The sequence below is a fragment of the Ascaphus truei genome, chromosome 2, assembly GCF_040206685.1.
Source record: "Ascaphus truei isolate aAscTru1 chromosome 2, aAscTru1.hap1, whole genome shotgun sequence".
In the NCBI taxonomy this organism is placed as follows: domain Eukaryota; kingdom Metazoa; phylum Chordata; class Amphibia; order Anura; family Ascaphidae; genus Ascaphus; species Ascaphus truei.
Genome location: NC_134484.1, coordinates 84,982,912 through 85,002,437, shown reverse-complemented (window position 1 = coordinate 85,002,437; position 19,526 = coordinate 84,982,912). Strand labels below are relative to the sequence as shown.

At 41.0% G+C, this 19,526-nt stretch overlaps 1 protein-coding gene across 6 annotated transcripts in view; it reads right to left on the bottom strand.

The window, feature by feature from the left end:
* Positions 1 to 2,049: 2,049 nt before the first annotated feature.
* Positions 2,050 to 19,526, bottom strand: part of PAG1 (phosphoprotein membrane anchor with glycosphingolipid microdomains 1) — a 258,962-nt gene continuing 241,485 nt past the window's right edge. For all 6 annotated transcript variants that reach the window (XM_075583039.1, XM_075583038.1, XM_075583040.1 and 3 more), the window contains 6 exons: positions 14,577 to 14,785; positions 12,111 to 12,162; positions 9,449 to 9,545; positions 8,570 to 9,177; positions 5,510 to 5,569; positions 2,050 to 4,631 (listed from right to left, as the gene is read on the bottom strand). In XM_075583039.1, coding sequence (XP_075439154.1) covers positions 4,272 to 4,631; positions 5,510 to 5,569; positions 8,570 to 9,177; positions 9,449 to 9,545; positions 12,111 to 12,162; positions 14,577 to 14,725 — 1,326 coding nt within the window. In that variant the 5' untranslated portion in view covers positions 14,726 to 14,785 and the 3' untranslated portion in view covers positions 2,050 to 4,271. The remainder of the gene's footprint in view (positions 4,632 to 5,509; positions 5,570 to 8,569; positions 9,178 to 9,448; positions 9,546 to 12,110; positions 12,163 to 14,576; positions 14,786 to 19,526) is intronic.

Genomic DNA, 19,526 nt, shown 5'->3' with positions numbered 1-19,526 from the left:
GAAACTAGCAGGGTCCAGGCAACAAAGGGTTAATCAGGCAGACAAGGCAAAAAAAGGTATCAGGAACAGAATGCAGCAAGGCACGGCGTCACACTGACTATGCCTAGCAAAGGTAAGCTGAAAGTGCAGGGTATATATATGAGGAGGCTCCAATAGCAAGCAGGGGTGGAACCAGGAAGTGAATTGTCATAGGCTTCTGTACACACGTGTGTCCAATGATGCAGCCGATCAGGTAGGAGGTTGCTTGCTGCCTGCACGTGTCACAGGGTTCAGAGGGCGGGACTTGGAGTGGGTGATACTCCCACGCCGGTTCCTTGAGACATCAGAGCGGGGGCGGAGCCTGGAACGTGCGTCACTGCCATGCTGGTGTTGTTTAACAACAGAGCGGGGACGGAGCCTACCGCGCGCATCAGCAGGGAGACCAGACGAGCGCCCACGACGTACAGCCAGATGAGGGACGCCGGAACGGCGAATCCTCACATCCTCATTATCTATTGCAAGGGTGCGCAAACTGGGGGGGGTGGCAGTTATAGATGTTCCGTGCTCTGCCCCCACGCATTGAAATTAATTGCCGGGGGACCGCGTGATGCCTCTATAACACACTTACCTTCCCTTCCAGCGATGGGACGTCATGGTAACGCTGTGTCAAATGACACCGCAGGGTCACATTGTCACGTTACCATGGCAACATGACGTTACATGACCCCGTGCGTCATTTGACGCCGGGGCCGAGCAGTGGAAGAGAGGGGGGTGGGCGTAAGGCGCTGAGGAGAGCAAGTAGGGGTGCGCACAGGGAAAAGTTTGCGCAACCCTGATCTATTGGCAATTTTTGCAAAGATTTCAAATTTTCTCTAAGGCTACACTTTACCCAAATTCACAAAGGTTTGATTACCTGTCCCTTTTTTCAGGGGCACATTTATATTATGGCGAAAAAAGTTATGCTGAGAAAAGTTACATTTGTATCATAGAGCAAGGATGCGTAAACTCGGGGGCGCATAACCCCACGGCAGCATTTGATGCCGCATTAAAAAGTAAGGGGGGCACGACCCAGGGGGGGGGGGCAGGCAGGGGAGGTGCAGCCAGGAAGTTTGCGCACCCCTGTCAGTGTACAGCATTGTCCTAGAACAATATCAAACTATATGCGAGTTTGTGTGGTATTGCATGTGATATTCTGTACTAAATTATGCAACGATATACGGTATGCCTATAAAACAGTAAACAAGCTCTTTAGCCACTGACTCATGCATTAAAGCTTCAGATTGCACCACATTGCATTCTAAGGGTCGTTCTATACAGCATGCGAACGCGCGTGCACGTGCCGCATGCTTTTGCATGTATACTATAGAAGCTGTGAAGGTACAGTGTTTGTGTGTTTATGTGTGCTTGTGTGTGTTTGTGTGTATCTGTATGTATGTAGGTGTATGTATAATTTATTTATTAAAAAAAACATTGGTAAAAATAAAATATTTAAATTTGTGTAGACACACAAATACATACACACATACACACACACACACACATACACATATATATATACATCTACATACAGTGAACCCCTTTATCAGTGCGAAAAGATGAATTTCTCCATCTTCGCCGCAGTCTGTCGGCTCCCCGCCGTGCGCGCGTGCCATTATAGAAAGGCTGACTTACGTCAGCCAACTAAAATTCCGCACGCGCGCCCGGCACTATGTAACAGCCCTAATGGTCTTCTGCTTTCAAAAAGCAGAAAGCTCTAATCTCACAACAGACATTGCCACTTCCAAACTCGGTTTCTGGAACAAGCATTTGGAAAACATAATAACCAACCTGTTCTTTTTACAGCCTTCCGAGTATTTTCCAGTATGGACAGTTATTCATAAAAGCACTGAAGCACTGAAATGCATACATTGCATTCCTCGTCACTGCAGCAACTGTCCAATACTGCAATTCTGCACTTTTGTAAATAAAGTGGGACAGTTTGCTATGCCATCTATTGGCAATGATGACATACGGAAGCCTTTAAAACAAAACATCACTATACCCTCTTAAGTAAAGATGACCACCTAAGAGCAAGATTTATGCCATTTATTTGTGTTAACATAAATTGTTGGCAATAGATTGTTGGTACAAAATAAATAAATGTAAGCTAACAACTTTTACAAGCATATGTCTTAAAGCTGCGAAGACATTATAATGATGAAGGCCTAAGTAGTCAAATTATTGTATGGCACAAGTGGAAACATTACAAAAAAATCCCTAATTTCTTCCATTGTACCCTATAGAAAAAGGGTAAGAGGGGACGCCTCACTCACAGTACATATGTCAGAGTGCAGAAGGAAGAACCGTCAACACCATACGGTCAGAAGTAGAACTGCAGCACAAAAAAGTTTCTCCGCACTGCTCCAATAAAAGCAGGATACTGATCTAAAATCACAGGCTGATGTTTCGGCATCACAGGCCCTTTTATCAAAAGCGCACGGTGTGATTCCCGAAACAGCAACCTGCTTTGTTTTAGCCTGATTTACAAAAAATGTTGGTGATAAAGTATCCTGCTTTTATTGGAGAGGTGCTCAGGAGCCATTTTGTGTCCCATTGTTCCCTAAAGACACTATATAATGTTCTACTTACCATCAACAAATATGTTATAGCCAACAACTGTTAAAACTTATAGATCTAAATCTTTAATGCAGGTGGAGGAGCAGTAGATGTACTTACATGAAGCTTATATACAATGGGGGACAAGGCAGAAAGAAAAAATCTATAGTACACACCAGTGTATATACGTACTGTATACATTGCTTTTGCATTATTATAGACATCAAATCATCAAAGCTAGCTGTATATCACAAGCAGAGAACCTGACTGCTGCGGTGGCAATTCTTTACAACATATTTCTTCCCAATTGGCTGACACCACATTGGCTCTTTTCATGGTATTCGGTTTTGTAGTGATAACAGGAATACATTCATGAGTTTGTTTGTATTAACTTTAGACACCGGTCAAGATGTCACCAAAAGAAGGGGCACTTGGCTTTATCTCAGGAGAGCACAAAGCTCTTTTGACACCATTCATGCTCTATACCTGTATCTGTTATAATAACGGAAAAAGAGGGATCACTTAAAATACAATATGGATTCAATTTTATATGAATAAGAGATGGAAGTTGACACTTTTTTTTATTAAAACAAATAAACAAACAAAAAAAACTTTACCATAGACCTTATATCATATTTGGTATATTTCAGTTGGCACTGTGATGCTGAAAGGATATTCAGGAGCGGTGAGCGCAAAGACTTTTTCGGTCGTAATACTGTCAATGTCAGAGAGATAAGCAACAAATTCACTGTCCACTCTGGTAGAAAAATGTCTATAATACGATTCAGCCCTAATGAACAACTTAGGAGTAGTAACAGATGCATCTGGATTGTCAATGAATTCAGGAGCCCACATATTGTTTAGAACCATTCAGGACGGAGTTTAAATGGTGAATAGAATCAGACTATGCTGAAGAATTTCCCATAAATTAGTTCTTACAATGATCTATAACTATGAATGTCAATGTTGCAGTAACGTTTTGCAATACTTTACATATATGGCGAGTATCAGCTTCGACTTGACAATACATCAATGGCTCATGGAGGCATGAATGGGTTAAATGTATTTTCATTTGTTATTTAGAGAATCTAGAACATTCAGCCATTTTACTCTTGCATGCTCCTTACATTTTCATAAATCAGATGAGAAAATATTTACATTTACAATGTTAGGGTAGCAATAACTAACATTTCATTCAGTTGGGTGCAATTAAAATGTACCCACAGGTTCTCTAACATATCAGAAGATGTTATCTAATGAATAAGATCTTTTTTATGTTTACAAATAAATATATTTTGCAATACTTTGATTTCTAACTTGAGCTCACTGCACACTGAACAGCAGCAGTGTACAGTATAACAAACTGATTTATGAACGCTTACTGAAAAGAGAAACTTGGAACAAAGTTTGATATAAGATGATAGAAACTACTTAAAAGCTGGTTCAGTTCAGTAGTATTCAATGTCTGGCAATGCTTCAACTTCTATTCAGAAAAATGAATGTCACTTTTTTCCTTAGTGGGAAATACGCAAAAGCCCTGTTAAAAATAGAACATTTTCATGCAGCTGGAAGGCAGTTCTTGTAAGTAGATGTGTGCTTTCTGTGTGAAATCAATCCAGCACTGATTAGAATACAAGGAGCCCCATAAAAGACATGTGCTATTTCACTTGGAAAAGGAAATCCCAACACTGTACTCCTCAAAGTCTTGTGTATTCCCCATTTTGTTGTAAATCACCAATGCTTTCGTAGTCGCTTTCTCCATGTGGGAGAACAGCTTGGTTAGAATTTGAGTAGGATATAGTCCTCTCCTCTTCTCTGCTTATGGTAGCGATGGCTTCATATTCAGGATCCGACCCCCCATTTATTCTGTCCATTGATTGTGGCAGGTCAATAATGTTTGGGCTTTTATCGATGTCCCGGACTGTAGCATAGGTGCCATTACAAGTAGTTGGGGATAGGGCCGCTGCAACATCTTGAATGTAAGAGTAATGCGAGAGATCTTCTTGTAGCCGGAGGGACTGTCCAGTTTTAGACAAAGTAGAATACATTGCTGAAATCTGAAACCAAACACAAACAGTCATTGTTCACACGTAATACAAGAGTGAATGCAAATTAACAACACATGTTTAGTAATAACCATTCATTGGTAATCTAAAATTAAACACTATACACCTCTGAAATTATATTTAAGTGTTGGAGGGATTTTCTTTCATCATTCATTTGTCCTCGTCATGGAACTTGCGAGGTTAGTGATGTTCAGATAACTGGACAGTGCTTGAGATTTCCCATAAATGGACAAATGAGTAAACAATGTAGACAACTCCAGTAATGGCTGTATCAAGCGCAGAGGATAACATTAAAATAACAATACAATTAGTAGCTACTTGTATTTGCAGCAAGGTAAGGTGCAGCCAAGACCACCATTCCCACCATTGGTTGCAATAATTTTAACAAACGCAGGCAAGAATGGAGTGGTAGTGTATAGGGGGGCCTGCTCTGCTGAATCAAATGACAATGCAGCTACACTGCTAAATGAGATGTGCCTTTGTCTGAACACACCCTGAAGTGCCCAGGACAATGACAGCCATTTATTATATCTCATTCTTGATGCATCCGAGTGGCTGCGAAAGCAGTAAAGGCATACTGGATAAACACAAGCCTCATTAAAAAAAAAACAGCTTAAAGTTAGTAAAAGTTCCAGTCTATTAGGTCCTTAAGTTGGGAAGATTGTACATTTTAGTATACAGTAGTTGGTTAAGAAATTAATTTACTATCATGATGCTGTCAAAAGGCAATATTGTTTAAAAAGAAAGGTTATTTGTGCAATAAAAAGCGTGAACAAGATTCTCAATGGAATTACAGCATAATGCTAATGCTACGGTGTGTGGCCTTAAGTTGGTAGTTGTGGAGAGTAGAATGCTAATATTGTACATACTTCCTCTTCTGTAAGACGCGGGTCTTCTTCCCGAGACTTGTAGGATAAGGAACTGTGTCTCTGGAAGGAAAGAAAAAATATATTAGGAGAAAATCAATGCGTGTGGATTTATTCTGTAAAGGGCTGTGCTTATTTGCTCTAGCCGTAACCCTCAAGGGTGATCATTTTAAGATTTTGGAAAAAAAAGACTTTCTATTTACAGACTATCGGTGATGTGAATGTCAACTTAAATTGAAGTGAAAAACACTGTACGCAACCTACTTTGTTACATATATTGGAAGAGGACGACGGAGTTAATTTCCGCTCCGGGGACCTCATGCTCCCCGATAACTTTACCTCCATGGGTCATGCCAGTATCTCCTGCATGATTAAAGGATTACTCCTTTTTGATGTGATAAATATTTATATGAAATGAGTTTATTTGAGATTGTAGGTTTGGAACTCACCATGTCATTTTAATTAATCTATTATTTGTATATTATAAATTATCTTGTTTCTATTGGTTAATATATTATATACATAGTTATTTATTGCTGAAATAAGCTCTTCGAAGCAGGGACTCCTCTTCCTAAATGTTACTTTTATGTCTGAAGCACTTATTCCCATTATGTGTTATTTGTATTATTTGTATTATTTGTTATTTATACGATTGTCACATGTATTACTGCCGTGAAGTGCTATGCACATTAATGGCGCTGTATAAATAATGACATACATACATATGTAATTGTGGGTTTATTGTTAATTGATTGATGCTGTTATTATATAAATTGTTACTATTTTAATGTTTACTTATGCTGTATAATTATTTAATTCATGTATTGTTTTATGACTGAAACTAACGTACAATTCCGTTTATCTATCAAATCTTGTAAAATGGAATTGATAAAATGATTGGTTGATTATAAGTATAATCAATTGATTAGAAGTATAATGAATAATATGAACAGCGATATTGCAATAATTTTTTGCAATATTTATCAATTATTTTATCATTAACAATGCTAAGATATAATAAAATAAAAAATAAACTAATAATGCCAATGGATAATTTAAATTCTAAAAACATTCTAAGAAATTGATTAGTTGTTCCTATATATTTTTTTTTTTAAATATATGGAATTATTGTCTTATTGCAGTCTCTTAGTCATGTATTATGTGACAACTAGGCATTAAAGATTTGTTCCCTTAAGGGATTGGGCTATTTAAAGCCTCTATGTATGTTATTTGTTGACCCCTGTACATTAAAGTGTATTGATGGGGAACGCATGGAGATCAGCGTCAGTCACGTCACTGAGCAGATACAGATAAGGAACTGGTGCCAGCATTACCATCGCAGGAGACGGGACGGGGACTATTGTTTATAGTCCATTATTGAATAGTGAGGTGCACGTTTGCAAAGAAAACCTCTTAAAGCACTCTAATTCCTAAAAATAGCAAAAACTCTAAATCGGTGATGTTAACTTAACTACATTTTTATGGCTCTTTTTAGCATCTAAGATGTATTTAGTTAATTCAATCTGCATTGCGCTTTCTTTGTTTTGGATTTTCGGGTTGAACCTTGTGATAAAGGGAGAAGACAAAGCCGCAGGGAGGTTTTGTCTCAGTTGCATACTAGACTTTTCACAATTTATTTAACGCCCTCTCTGGGCTTGGGAGAGAGCATTTCATGTGTGAAAAAGTGCAGTTAGTAAGACCATGCTGAGTTCCACTTAAAGTAATTAGCTATTGGGAGTTAAATCTTAAAATGAATCCTTAAATTGCAACTAGGAAGAAATATGAAATGTAGCCACAGTACCCCCCTCCCCACCCCCTGCAGATACTGTAGTTAATATGTGAACTATTCTTTTGGAGTCTCGGATATCATGAAGAAGATGGAGAGTACAGCTCAACACCGTTATAACGCGGTTTGAGCGTGGCTCCCAATTTCAGAAGCGAAGAAGCAGAAGATCTCCTACCTTTCTTAATTCAATTTTACCTGCTTTTCCAATTCATGGATCGTGCTGCCGGAGCTGTTACAGTATATCCCATCATACCCCTGTTGAAGTCACATGATCAAACAGGCACTTGCTGGCCACCCTCCTGAAGGACCCCAGAGTGACTTCATCCAGCTGCACAGAAGCATGCTGCCAGTGCGAGGAGTACTGAGCAGAGTGACAGCTTCCAGCAATAGATGACAAGACTGGAGAGCTAGCCAGGAAACAGATAAACTCTCTCTTTGTGCTGCTGACTGGTAACCTCAGAGAGGTTCCAAGGCGATGTGGTTAATGCTTGTTTGTGAGTGCCTCCTTATTTGCTTTCATTGATTATTAAGCGCACACACACACACTGTTTAAGGGAGCTGGCTCTCTTGCTGATTTTCCTTTCACCGTCAGCCGGAAGCAGGGAGAGGAGAGAGCTGCCAGCTGCTGCTGCAGATGCGGGGTAAGTCCTGAGTGGGAGTACCACTACGCTGCCGGGTCTGGAACAGCTGGGAAAGTTACCCCAGCTCCCCCCTTCTGGCGGACGTGGAACCCCTGATCGCGGCTATTTTTCTCTCTCCACGATTCCGCTTACAGTGCCATCGCATTATGTGGAAGCAAAGGACCGCGTTATAACGGGGTTCAGCTGTATTAGGTGCTCCTATACTGTTATGAACCGGCTCAAAATGAGAAAGAAATTCTTCAATGGTTAGATGTTCCAATGGACTAAATGCAGGAATACTAAAGGAAATAGAACACTGAATTATTCCCCCCAAAACAGTAGAATTGCTTCAGTAAGTTTAAAGTTAATTCCCACTTAGAATAATTTACTGCGTTACAATGAGGTAGTGGCCATGGACTGTAACTGTTCATCAACCATTTTTAACAATTTAGTCATTATTTCAGATATTAAAAATCTTTCTAGCCATTATGCATGGAACTCGTACATCAAAATGCATATCATATCTTAATAAGTATGAAATACATTGTGTAAGGGTTTTACTGAGAGGTGTTTTCAAGCTCCAGAAGGTGTCTATGGAATAGCACGGTTTCGCATATGTCGGCTATAATGTAAATTCAACTAACTTTATTCACTTACCTTGTCATCTTTACTTGCTCCCTCTATGGTTTCTTCTTGTTCCTCTGGTTCCTGCTCCAACTCCTTGCTTTGCACATTTTCATTCTCATCTAGGAGTTTCTGAGGCACAGGAGGAGGAACGTCATCTTCTTGAGATGTTGGAGTGCTTGCTGCACTTTGTGTATTGATGCTCTGTCTGCTCTTTCTGTTGTGATCTACAGAGGCATATTCTGCAGAGTCCACCCTGCATTCGGATGTCTTCTGATCTACACAGTGAATAGTGACATCCAGAGTTTTGCCTGTATCTCTTTCTTCTGTACTGGCTGATGCACTTACACCCTTTATTTCTGTTACACTTTCGTACAGGGAATCTTCAATAATATTGTCATGCGAGGAACTGTCTTTCAGCACCTCATAGGGTCCTTCAGTTCCAAGAGGAGCATCATTGTCTACATTTGTTGTTGAAAGGATAGCTTCTATATTACTGTTAGGAGGGATTCTGGGTAACTCTCTGCTTTGAGGGCACCTTGTGGATTTCCCCGTATAGTCCTGAGAATCAGAAAGGTCGGGGAGAGAACTCTGCACTTCTTCATAAGGCTGACTGCACGCAGTTGTACTATCTTCTGACACTTCAAACAAACAAAAAACATACATATTGTAATATTGGACATCAAAATGTTAATGAAATAACAATATATGGTAATAACATATCATACAATTAGAGCTGCCTGGAAAATTATTCCACTTGAAGAATTATGTGTATACTATTATTATATTGGTAATACTGTATGTGGTTTTAAACCGACCCACTAAGGTATATATTTTCACAGGCACAATGTACTCTTAAGACAACAAGCATTTGGTAAGATGAGATCATGACCACTGAATTAGTTTACTCACCATCACCATTACTGACTGCACCGTTCCGGTAACTACTGGCAGGTGGGTCTGTTGCCAGGCTGGTGATAGAGTGGCTGAATGTTTCCTTATCCGAAGGCTGTAAAACAAATACAGGGTATGCATATTTACTTCTCTGCTCCAGACAGGTTCCAAAAAGGAACAATTCTGATGCAGGTTTATTTAAGTGTATACAGATGTAGCACAGCTTGCAGTCCTTGGTGCCGCTACCATGTGTAGGATGAACGCTGCAGGGGGTCTCATTCAGGAGCATGGACCCCCCCGCAGCTCCATCATGGCAGACTTGTCACCGGTGCCAGAGACTTTTGCTTGTTCATCCACTACACCAAGGACAGCAAGTCTTACTACATCTGTATAAACAGATGCTTGCTATACACAGATATGGTATACACATATGGGTTATGTGTATACCGTCACAAAAAGTAGCCATCTTGAAATCTACATTTGAATCTTTTGAAAAAAAGGCAAAATGCATCACCCACCCTCTGCGCCCTTAAATATAAGGCAATAACAAGTAAAGTGTGGCTTTGTCGTGTCCTACATGGGAACTTCCAGAACTTGATTAATGTTCAGTTACAGTGTCTTGGACATTTTCTCAGAGGATAATCTATATCACCATGAGGTTGGGGCGATGCATCAATGACTCCTCATCAACTGGGGCACACCATTTGCAATAGACATACAAGGAATACAATATCTTTGCTTTGAATTTGATAAGTGTGGTGCACACTAAGGGGCCTATGCAGAGAGCAGCGAATTTTAAAATTGGCGAATTTATTAAAAAGTAGCTTTTTTGGAGAGTTTTAATCTCCATATGCAGAAAAGTGCGAATTCTGCTATGTTTAACATGGATGCGTGTGGCGAGTTTAAATTGGCGAGATGCGCGCTTCAGAAATGTGTTAAAACAAATTCGCGCCTTTTTTTTTCCCTTTGCAATGGCCGCGAGCGGCAGTTTTTTTTGGCGAGGCAAAACGGAGACAATCGCGCCATTTTATTGGCGCGAACAGCCGCTAGATGCCGTTCGCGCCTCTCTGCATACGGATATTTTTAAAACTGGCGAGATTGAGGTTCTCGCCAGCCGCGAGGCGAGTTTTACAAATAGAAAAGAAAAATTGGCGCATTTTTCGGAACTCGCCATTTTCTGCTGCTTTCTGCGCGATTTTCTCCAAAAAATGGCGAATTTCGAAATAGCGCTGCTCTCTGCATAGGCCCCTAAGTGTCCTGCTGTAGTTTTTGCTCCATATACGAAGCTGGGAGACCTGGACACATGACCCAAATATATTGTCACAAGATTAAAATGGGTTTAAAAATACTGATATAATCCATCAGATGATTCCAGAAAAGGTAGAATTTGTGATTTAATACTGAAGCACATAGACTTTATTGCTCCTGCTGATAATATACCATCTCTCATTATAAGCAAAAAAAATCACAGAACATCTGTAGCATTAAATGGCAGTGATTGTGCAGGATATTCCAACATATCCCAATATCATGCACTAGAGGGAGCAATAAAGACTGCGTCATCTGTACCTTTTCGTTGATAATCTGCACCAGTTATTTCTTGTCCCAGTTGTATCCCTGGCGGACAAAAGGTCAATATTTTGGAATGATTGCAATGTTGCAGATCATCCAAGTAGCAAAAAAAGATTGCCAATGTATGTATGCGACTTTCTCAAGTTTATCATTCTATCTGCCAGAGTCCAATTTGTTTGACCTATGCAGTCCCAAGGGAACCACAGCTGACTGTGGTGGAGTCACTAAAGAGCTGGCTGTTTGGAGCTGAAATCTGAAATAACGGATTGAGCTGGTTGCTCAGACTAGATTTTATGAATTTCAGAGGTAACCAGTGGTCTAGTATAGGAGAAAGGGCAGTCAAGCCCAGATTACAGTACCATAGTTGTTAGCATCTGGGGATATCACTCCTATCTGTGACATCTACACAGAGGTTATAATATTACATCATCATTTTATTAATAATAATAGCTTGTTCTTGTATAGCGCTGCTAGTTTTACATAGTGCTTTACAGAGACATTTTGCAGACACGTGTCCCTGCCCCATGGAGCTTACAATCTGTGTGTTTTTGGTGCCCGAGGCACAGGGAGATAAAGTGACTTGCTCAAGGTCACCAGGAGCTGACACCAGGAATTGAACCAGGTTCACCTGCTTCAAACTCAGTGCCAGAGTCGGTGTCTATACTAACTTCTCTACTAATGTCTCTGATTATACTCACAGCAGTTTAACATTGCAATATATAAGCTTCTGAGCATATCTGGATACCAACCCCAAAACATCCAGCAGTACTTTGTTCATAGGACTTACAAGTGGTAACGTTAATATTCGTTTTTTTCTAGACTTTTTGAATTATTGAATAATTTTTATCCTTGCTCTGATTCCATCACTTTTTATTAATTGTATGTGTTATGGAGCATGCACTTTTTTAGTTTGTTTTTCAGATAGAGATTATGAGTGTATGTATGTATGTATGTATGTATATATGTATATATGTATGTATAATAGAAACAGGGCAGTCTCATACAGTGTAGTCAAAGCAGCTGGCCCGGGTGCTCGGGGAACAGAGGTAATGTAAAAAGCCACTGACAATCCCTCCAAGAAAATGGATTTTATGCAATATATGCTTACCACATTCATCAGATTTTCATGGTCCCCATTTTGATGTTTCGGTTTTCTCTCTCTTTGAAATACAAAAGAAAAATATATAGAAATGAATTTGTGTAAAAGTATCTAGATTAACAGATCTATGTTAAGACTGACATACGCAGCAATGTAAGATGGAGGATCAGAAATTCTGTAAGAGTATGTAGATATGTATATCTTTATTTATATAGCGCTATTAATGTACATAAGGCGTCACAGCAGTAATACACGAGACAATCATATAAATAAAAAATAACACAAACAGCACATAATGGGAATAAACGCTTCAGACATAAAAGTAAGATAAGAAAATGAGTCCCTGGTCCAAAGAGCTCACAATCTAATTGGTAAATAGGAAGAACGTACAGAGAAAGTAGGAAGGTTTTCTGGTAAGTTCGTCTGCAAGGGGCCACGGTCGATGTATGAAGTGTACAGTATCAGCCACGGTGCTACTCATATGCTTTGTTAAGCAGGTGTGTTTTAAGATAGGTCTTAAAAGGTGAATAGAGAGGGTGCTAGTCGGATATTCAGGGAAGGGCATTGCAGGAGGTGTGGGGCAGCCAGTCAGAAAGGTTTAAGGCGTGAGAGGGCTTTGGATAAGAGAGGTGTCGAGAGAAGACATCCTTTAGCAGAACGCAAGAGTAGGGATGGTGTATAGCGAGAAATTAGGGATGAGATGTAAGGAGGAGCAGAAAAGTGTAAAGCCTTAAAAGAGATGAGCGGAATTGTATGTGTAATATGGGATTTAATCGGAAGCCACGAGAGGGATTTCAGCAGGAGAGACGCTGAGAGATTTAGGCGAGCGTAAAGTGATTCTGGCAGCATCATTTAGGTTAGATTGTAGGGGAGACAGGTGAGAGGCAGGAAGGCCGGACAGCAGAAGGTTACAGTAGTCGAGATGGGAGAGAATGAGTGTCTGTGTCAGAGTTTTAGCAGTAGAGGGACAGAGGAAAAAACTTACCTTTGCAATATTATGGAGGAAAAACGTCAGGTTTTAACTACATTTTGAATGTGAGAGGAGAATGTGAGGCAGCGTGCTTGTGATACTGGGTGTATGATAGTGCTGCCAACAGTAATGTAGAAGGAGGTAGTAGGGTCAGGTTTGGGAGGAAATCTGAGGAACTCAGTTCTTGACATGTTAAGTTCGAGTCGGCTGAGGGCCATCCAGGATGATATAGCGGAAAGACATTCAGAAACTTGAGTGAGCACATTTACTTAATGATTATTGAACACCAATGCAGGCAAATGCAGTGTATAGCTGGGGGGACTGTATAAGGGCTGTACAAAAACTGTGTCAACATGAAAGTTATTCACAAATGTGGTATTACACGACTATGTAACACCAAAGAGGCCTATTCTGTACATGCAGTGTCATGAATAGAAGCTTATTATGGGATATAGATTACATCAGCATCAAGTATAATGTTTCATGTGGGTTTAGTGAAAGTAGAATAATGCTGTGTGTGTGTGTGTATATATATATATATATATCTATATATATATATATACACACACACATATATACACACACATATATACACACACATATATACACACACACACACACATATATATATACACACACACAGCTGAAACCCGCTATGACGCCGTCCTCGGGGGCCACCCAATCCGACCGCGTTATAACCGGGTCGCGCTAATTTGAAAAATAATGGCCGCCGCATGCCCGATCGGAAGGAGGAGGGAAGAGGGAGGAGGCAGGAGTGAGGCGTCTGAAGCCCCAGCACTTCCCCCAGTAGCCCGATCCCCACCACGATCCCCCAGCACTTCCCCCAGCAGCCCGATCATAACCAGGGTCGTGCAGAGAAGGGGAACCCAGAGTGGGGAGCTGGAAGGGGGCACAAAGAGAAGCACAAAGAGGGTGGCAGAGGGGCACACAGAGAGGGGGAGAAAATGGAACAGTGTCACACAGAGAGGGGGTGGTCACTGGCAGAGGAGTGGCACACAGAAGAAGACGAAGAGGTCACTGACAAAAGGGGGACCCGGAGAGGGAAGGCCTTGGCAAAGGTAGGGGAGGAGAGAAAGCTTTAGACCGAATACTTATTTTTGATACATATCTCTGTAACAAGGTTTGTTCTGAGCAGGAGGTCTCTTCTGCTCTTCTACCAGCACATTTCAACTATTTAAGAAAAATCTTATCTTGATTCAGGCACTAAAACTGGTGTGGCAAACATACACAGGCTGCCATTTCAGTTGCATCAGTGGGATGCCCCCTACTGCCCACTCGGTTTAACTGCCACTGGTGATGCCATATTTCACTTCATGAGTGCAAAAGAGGTTGTGGTATTGGGATCCCAAGCCCATAATGATGTATTTCCTAGCTGAATCCCTCTAGCTGACTCATAGCACTGCCGTTACTTGGCTCTCTAACCTCAACTATACATGTATTCCTTTGTCCTTGATTACACATATACTGCTGGCATTGGATCTTACCTATCACAGCTGGAGCAGAGAAAGATGAGGATGGTGAGGAAGAGGAATGTCGATACAGCAGCTAGCCCACCCCAAGCAATGAAGAGGGTTTGTTCCTTGCTCAGCTCACCACCTTTCACACCCACCATATCCCCAAAAAGTGGCGGCATTCTCAACGCGTGGACATCCGCTCAGAAAATGGCTTCATTTGCAGCACAGGATTTCGATTTCTGCAAGAAATAAAGACACAAAAAGAATTTAAACCTGAGAAATTGATTGATTTAGAATTGTATGAGCTTGTACAGTATTTGTAACAAATTGTGGGTATATTTTGCTGCAGTCTTCCAATTGTGACACAACAATGGTACATTGGACTATTTACGTTTTGTATATACTGTAGGTCGAACTCTTGCACATGCCTGCAAATAAAATACCACTCGAATAATACAGATAAACTGAAGCTGCAATGAGGTGTTTTATCCTGAAAAGCCCTGTACAGTACAAATAAGAGGAGACATGTTTATTGTCTTCTTTTGAGAGTAGTGTGTAAGTGCCACAGCAAAGAAAGCTGCAATAAGCAGAGCTATGAATCCCGTTAACTTGAAAGTCCCCAAATATTATTGTACACCAGTTTAGAAATGGTATACAGATATTGCCCCATTTTGTTCCTCCATGGTTTTCTGTGATCCGGCTACGAAGAGGTCCTGGCTGCATCTTCCCCAGAGTCAGAGCATAGTGTTTTTCTTTGCTTCGGGGGAAGATTGATTGGGCTACATCTGTATGTGATCAGTAGAAATAAATGCATAATGGATGAAATGAGGGACTGGAAATGGAAGGGTATATAAATAAAACATTTTATTTCCGATATAAACAACCTAGCAAGAAGTTCTTGAGATTACAGGATATCTTGCCTAGGGTAAGGAAGAAGTCCTAGGAAGAAGTTCTTGAGATTACAGGATATCTTGCCTAGGGTAAGAGGTATTTTAGCCACTGCCATCAAAGAAACTAATTTTTGAATATGGCTGTAACAGGGAAGGGTCACCTGTCAACAATAACTACCTCATAACCAGGCACCTAACCTGTTCGGGAATGACACTAGCGACCTGATCACTGCAGTGCATTTTGGTCCATATTAGCCATGACTAATTGAATCACAGGTGAGCTAAATGCCTGGGTCCTGGAGCCGGCCTGTATGGTGTGCTGGGAGATCGCTGCATCCTGCCCCTCTTTGGTAGACTCATGCTGCTGAGCCCCTAATTCACTAATGTTGGAAGGCTGCCCCCCCTACTGTTAGGTGACTGGGGTAAGAGTTCTGTGAGGGAACAGAACTGTTGAATCTGCTTACTCTCTGTACTTTGCAGCCTGGTATTGTGCGCCTCTCACTGCCCTGCTCCAATAGCAGAGATAGGATATTCACGCACAGCATAACTTTGCCAAATGTATTCAAAGTCAGCCACAATTCCCTAAAAATCCTCTCAAATACCATAAACAGGGCACGAGTAAATCAGTCCAACACAATGCAACACATTATGGTCACATTGATTTGTTCATTTCACATGATTTTTCAAGCTAATTAGTTAAGCTTAGTCATTTTTATTACATTTTAAAAGAGAGAGGTGCAATCCTAGTTTGAACCGGGACACATTCTCACAGTCTCTACTCATGATCAGAAACAGGCCGAATACAGTTGGGGCCAAGAATGGCAACTAAATCAGGATGGTCCAAGCTCAGGTCTCCTGGGTCACGGACAGACCAGCTTTTCAGGGGAACAAATACCTAAGCAAGTTGATTTAGTGACAAGTAGTTCCAGGTTAATTGGTTAAGTACTTGTTAATTACAGAAATCTCTAGTACATGGCTTTTTGGGGGGCCATACTCATGAGGGCTGAACTTGAACCCACCTACCTAAAGTTGATGACGCAAAGTATGATGATGCAATTAATAGGGAAATCATGGAGACCAAGGCTCCTATTCAATATGCTGTAAATCTATCTAGCCCTTGCTTGGAAACCGAGCTCAAATCTTCCTCACTAGTTTATGGATTATGTGTATCGCCACACAGAGAGAGATGACTATTGAAACAGGAGAGGAGTGTAGATCATTTGAACCTTGTCCATACCTGTGATTTGTATAGGGTCAGGATTTGGTTACAGGCACATACTAGGGATAGGTGGGACAGAAGGATGTGTTTAGATCTCTCCTAGATAGACTTGAAAGCCTTTATAAGTAGCAGATAGTGACATTACTTCTGCCCACACAATCACAGCTTTTAACCTGCCAACCAAGTGTGAGTCAACATATTCAGATTGACTGTTACACAGTATGTTACATACAACATATTATACTATATCACACCTTATAAGAACACGTTTAGAATGTGCTTTAGAATGCAGTACAGTATGGGAGTCATAAGAAAATTATATTAGCAGAAGGATTTGCTGTGTTCAGGCTAAAACCTTGTAGCAGGAGTACATATAAAGTATATAACAAAATGTTTCCTCTATGTAAAGTTAATTATAGATACAGGACTTAGATTAATGCATGAACTCTCACTAATAACGCACAATATGTCTAATTACATTGATAACAGAATTCTAAAGGGCATATTCTTTATCCTCCAAAGCAGTCTGTCGTGCCATTTTCGGCCAAAATTACCCTTGAACGTAAAAGGTGGAATTTCACCTGAAAACATCCCCATCGGCTGCTTGGCTGATCTAGAAGAAACCCCTATTGATTTTAAAGGTAAATGCACGCTTTATATTTTAATGGACTTTATCAGTTCTCCAAATTTGGCCACAAGGTGACAGCATTGTGCTGATACCCTAGAATTACCTCTATAAATTGTAGAAAGGTATACTTACAAGTATTTGCCTATTCACCTCTTTTAAAGCTTTACATTCATACTGTAAAATGTATGTATATTGCTGATACTTCACAATTTATAATCAAAAAGACCACTTTTATCCTTAAGGCAAAGTGCGCACTGATTTTAAGTGGTAAAGAGAGAGATGCCCAACTTTTTACATTAACTGATTTATATGTTGCCCCCTGGTGGGGACTTCTTTGGTAGTCTAAGGGTCCTAGAGGGTTAACAGTGTGGACTCACAGAGGGAAACTCCTCTCCCATCACCTGATATAGGGTGACTCAGTAGAAACTACGCCACATATACTTTAGGCCTGGTGATAGTGACATCACAACTATAGTATATATATCCAGGTAGACTGTTATAGAATCAGGTTCTTCGGGAGTAGCAGTTGGAGAGGGCCTCACTCTAAGTTATGTAAGTATGTTGAAGTGTATAGCTATGTATAGTAAGAATCTCCTGTCATCTTTATTGTTTTCAGTTGGGGTACGTGCCCTTTAAAGATAAGAGCCCATAGTAATGAACAGAGATTGTTCTCTGATCAGAAGAGGAGAGGAGCAAGTACTCAGCAAGGAGTTCTCGGAGTAGAAACTCCTGAGCATAATTGTATCTGGCCCACCGGAAGGTCCCTAGTGAAGCCCTGATCCAATAGGTATGGATGAGGTAGGTGGCGCACAGAGTGACGGAATACTGATACCTGAAGATAGTGTACCCCCACCGGCAGGTCCTCAGTAAACTCCCAATCTGTTAAATATAGAAGAATGCCTTCCATAATAAAACGAAACTGATCCCCAGGGCTGCCGACAGGGGGGGACAGCCAGGACTACTATCCTCGGCCCGGACAGTCAAGGGGCCCGGCCCTCCTGCAGGAAACCTTACAGTTTACGCTCTGCAAGACTGAAGGGCCCTCCCCTTTGCTGGCCACCGCCCATCTATCCCTCTCTTCCCCATGCCTTTTGGCTGGCCTTAGCGGGCCCATCTGTGCACCAGCCATTGTGCTCCAGCAGGCTCATCCCAGTTAAGCCCACATGCCCCAGGACCCACTTATACCACCCAAGGTGTGTGTGTGTGTGTGTGTGTGTGTGTGTGTGTGTGTATTTGGCGAGGGCGTCTTATTGTGGGATTGTGTATTTGGGTAGAGGGGGATTATTGTGTGTGTATTTGGGGAATTAGGATATTGAGTGTGGGATGGAGCCCGAGGGACAGAATGAGAGGGAGGAGTTTGAGAGATGAGGGTGTAAAAGGGAGGGGAGAGGGAGGGTGGAAGGAAAGGGTGATGGGGAGTGTGAGATGGGGGTGAGAGAGCAAGGTGGTGTGTGAGAAGGGGGGAGTGTAAGAGAAAACGGGGTGGTAGGTACTCACAAGGCCGCCGACACGTGGGCGGGAGGCCCTGGTGGAAACTAAAGTCCTGGGCCCTGGGAAAGCTGCCGGCGGCCCTGCTGATCCCCGAGAATAGAGTGTGCCCCCCAGCCAGGGTCCAACAGAAACAGGGCATTGAGGAAGCTATGCAAGAGATTTTACATTTCTTTTAAATATACTAATGCAGTAGGTTACTTCCTTTTATACAGTATATATGTTGAAGATGTAGTAGTGGGTATATAGCTTTCAAAACTTCTGTACAGTATAATGATGAAGAAATCTCACAGACCTATTCTTCATGTAAACTCATTAAGCAAAGGAAAGACACAATTAGATATTTGGAGAACTTTCCTGTTGGTCTATTAAAAGCTATCAGAGCCAGTCACAAATCCCAAACTGTAAAGCGATAAATTGCCAGAGCAGCTTTTTTTTTTCTCCCCCAAGTAGAATTGTATTGGTATTTATTTTTAATTAGATGTATTACTGTATATTTTGGTTGGTATTCATGCTTCTGGTAGTTAAAAGGGAAAATAGACAAGGGACTTGAATTGCTTCTTTAACAATTCTCACTGATGTGAACTAAAATAAAGCTAATACACACACTTGGATTTTCAAGTAAAAAGATTAAGATGTAAATAAATGTTGAGTTTGATGACAGCCTTAAGATATCTCTGCTGTAGAACCAAAATGGTTTTTTAAACTATTCTGACATTAATTAAATGATTTCTTGTTTCTGTGGTGATTTTAGT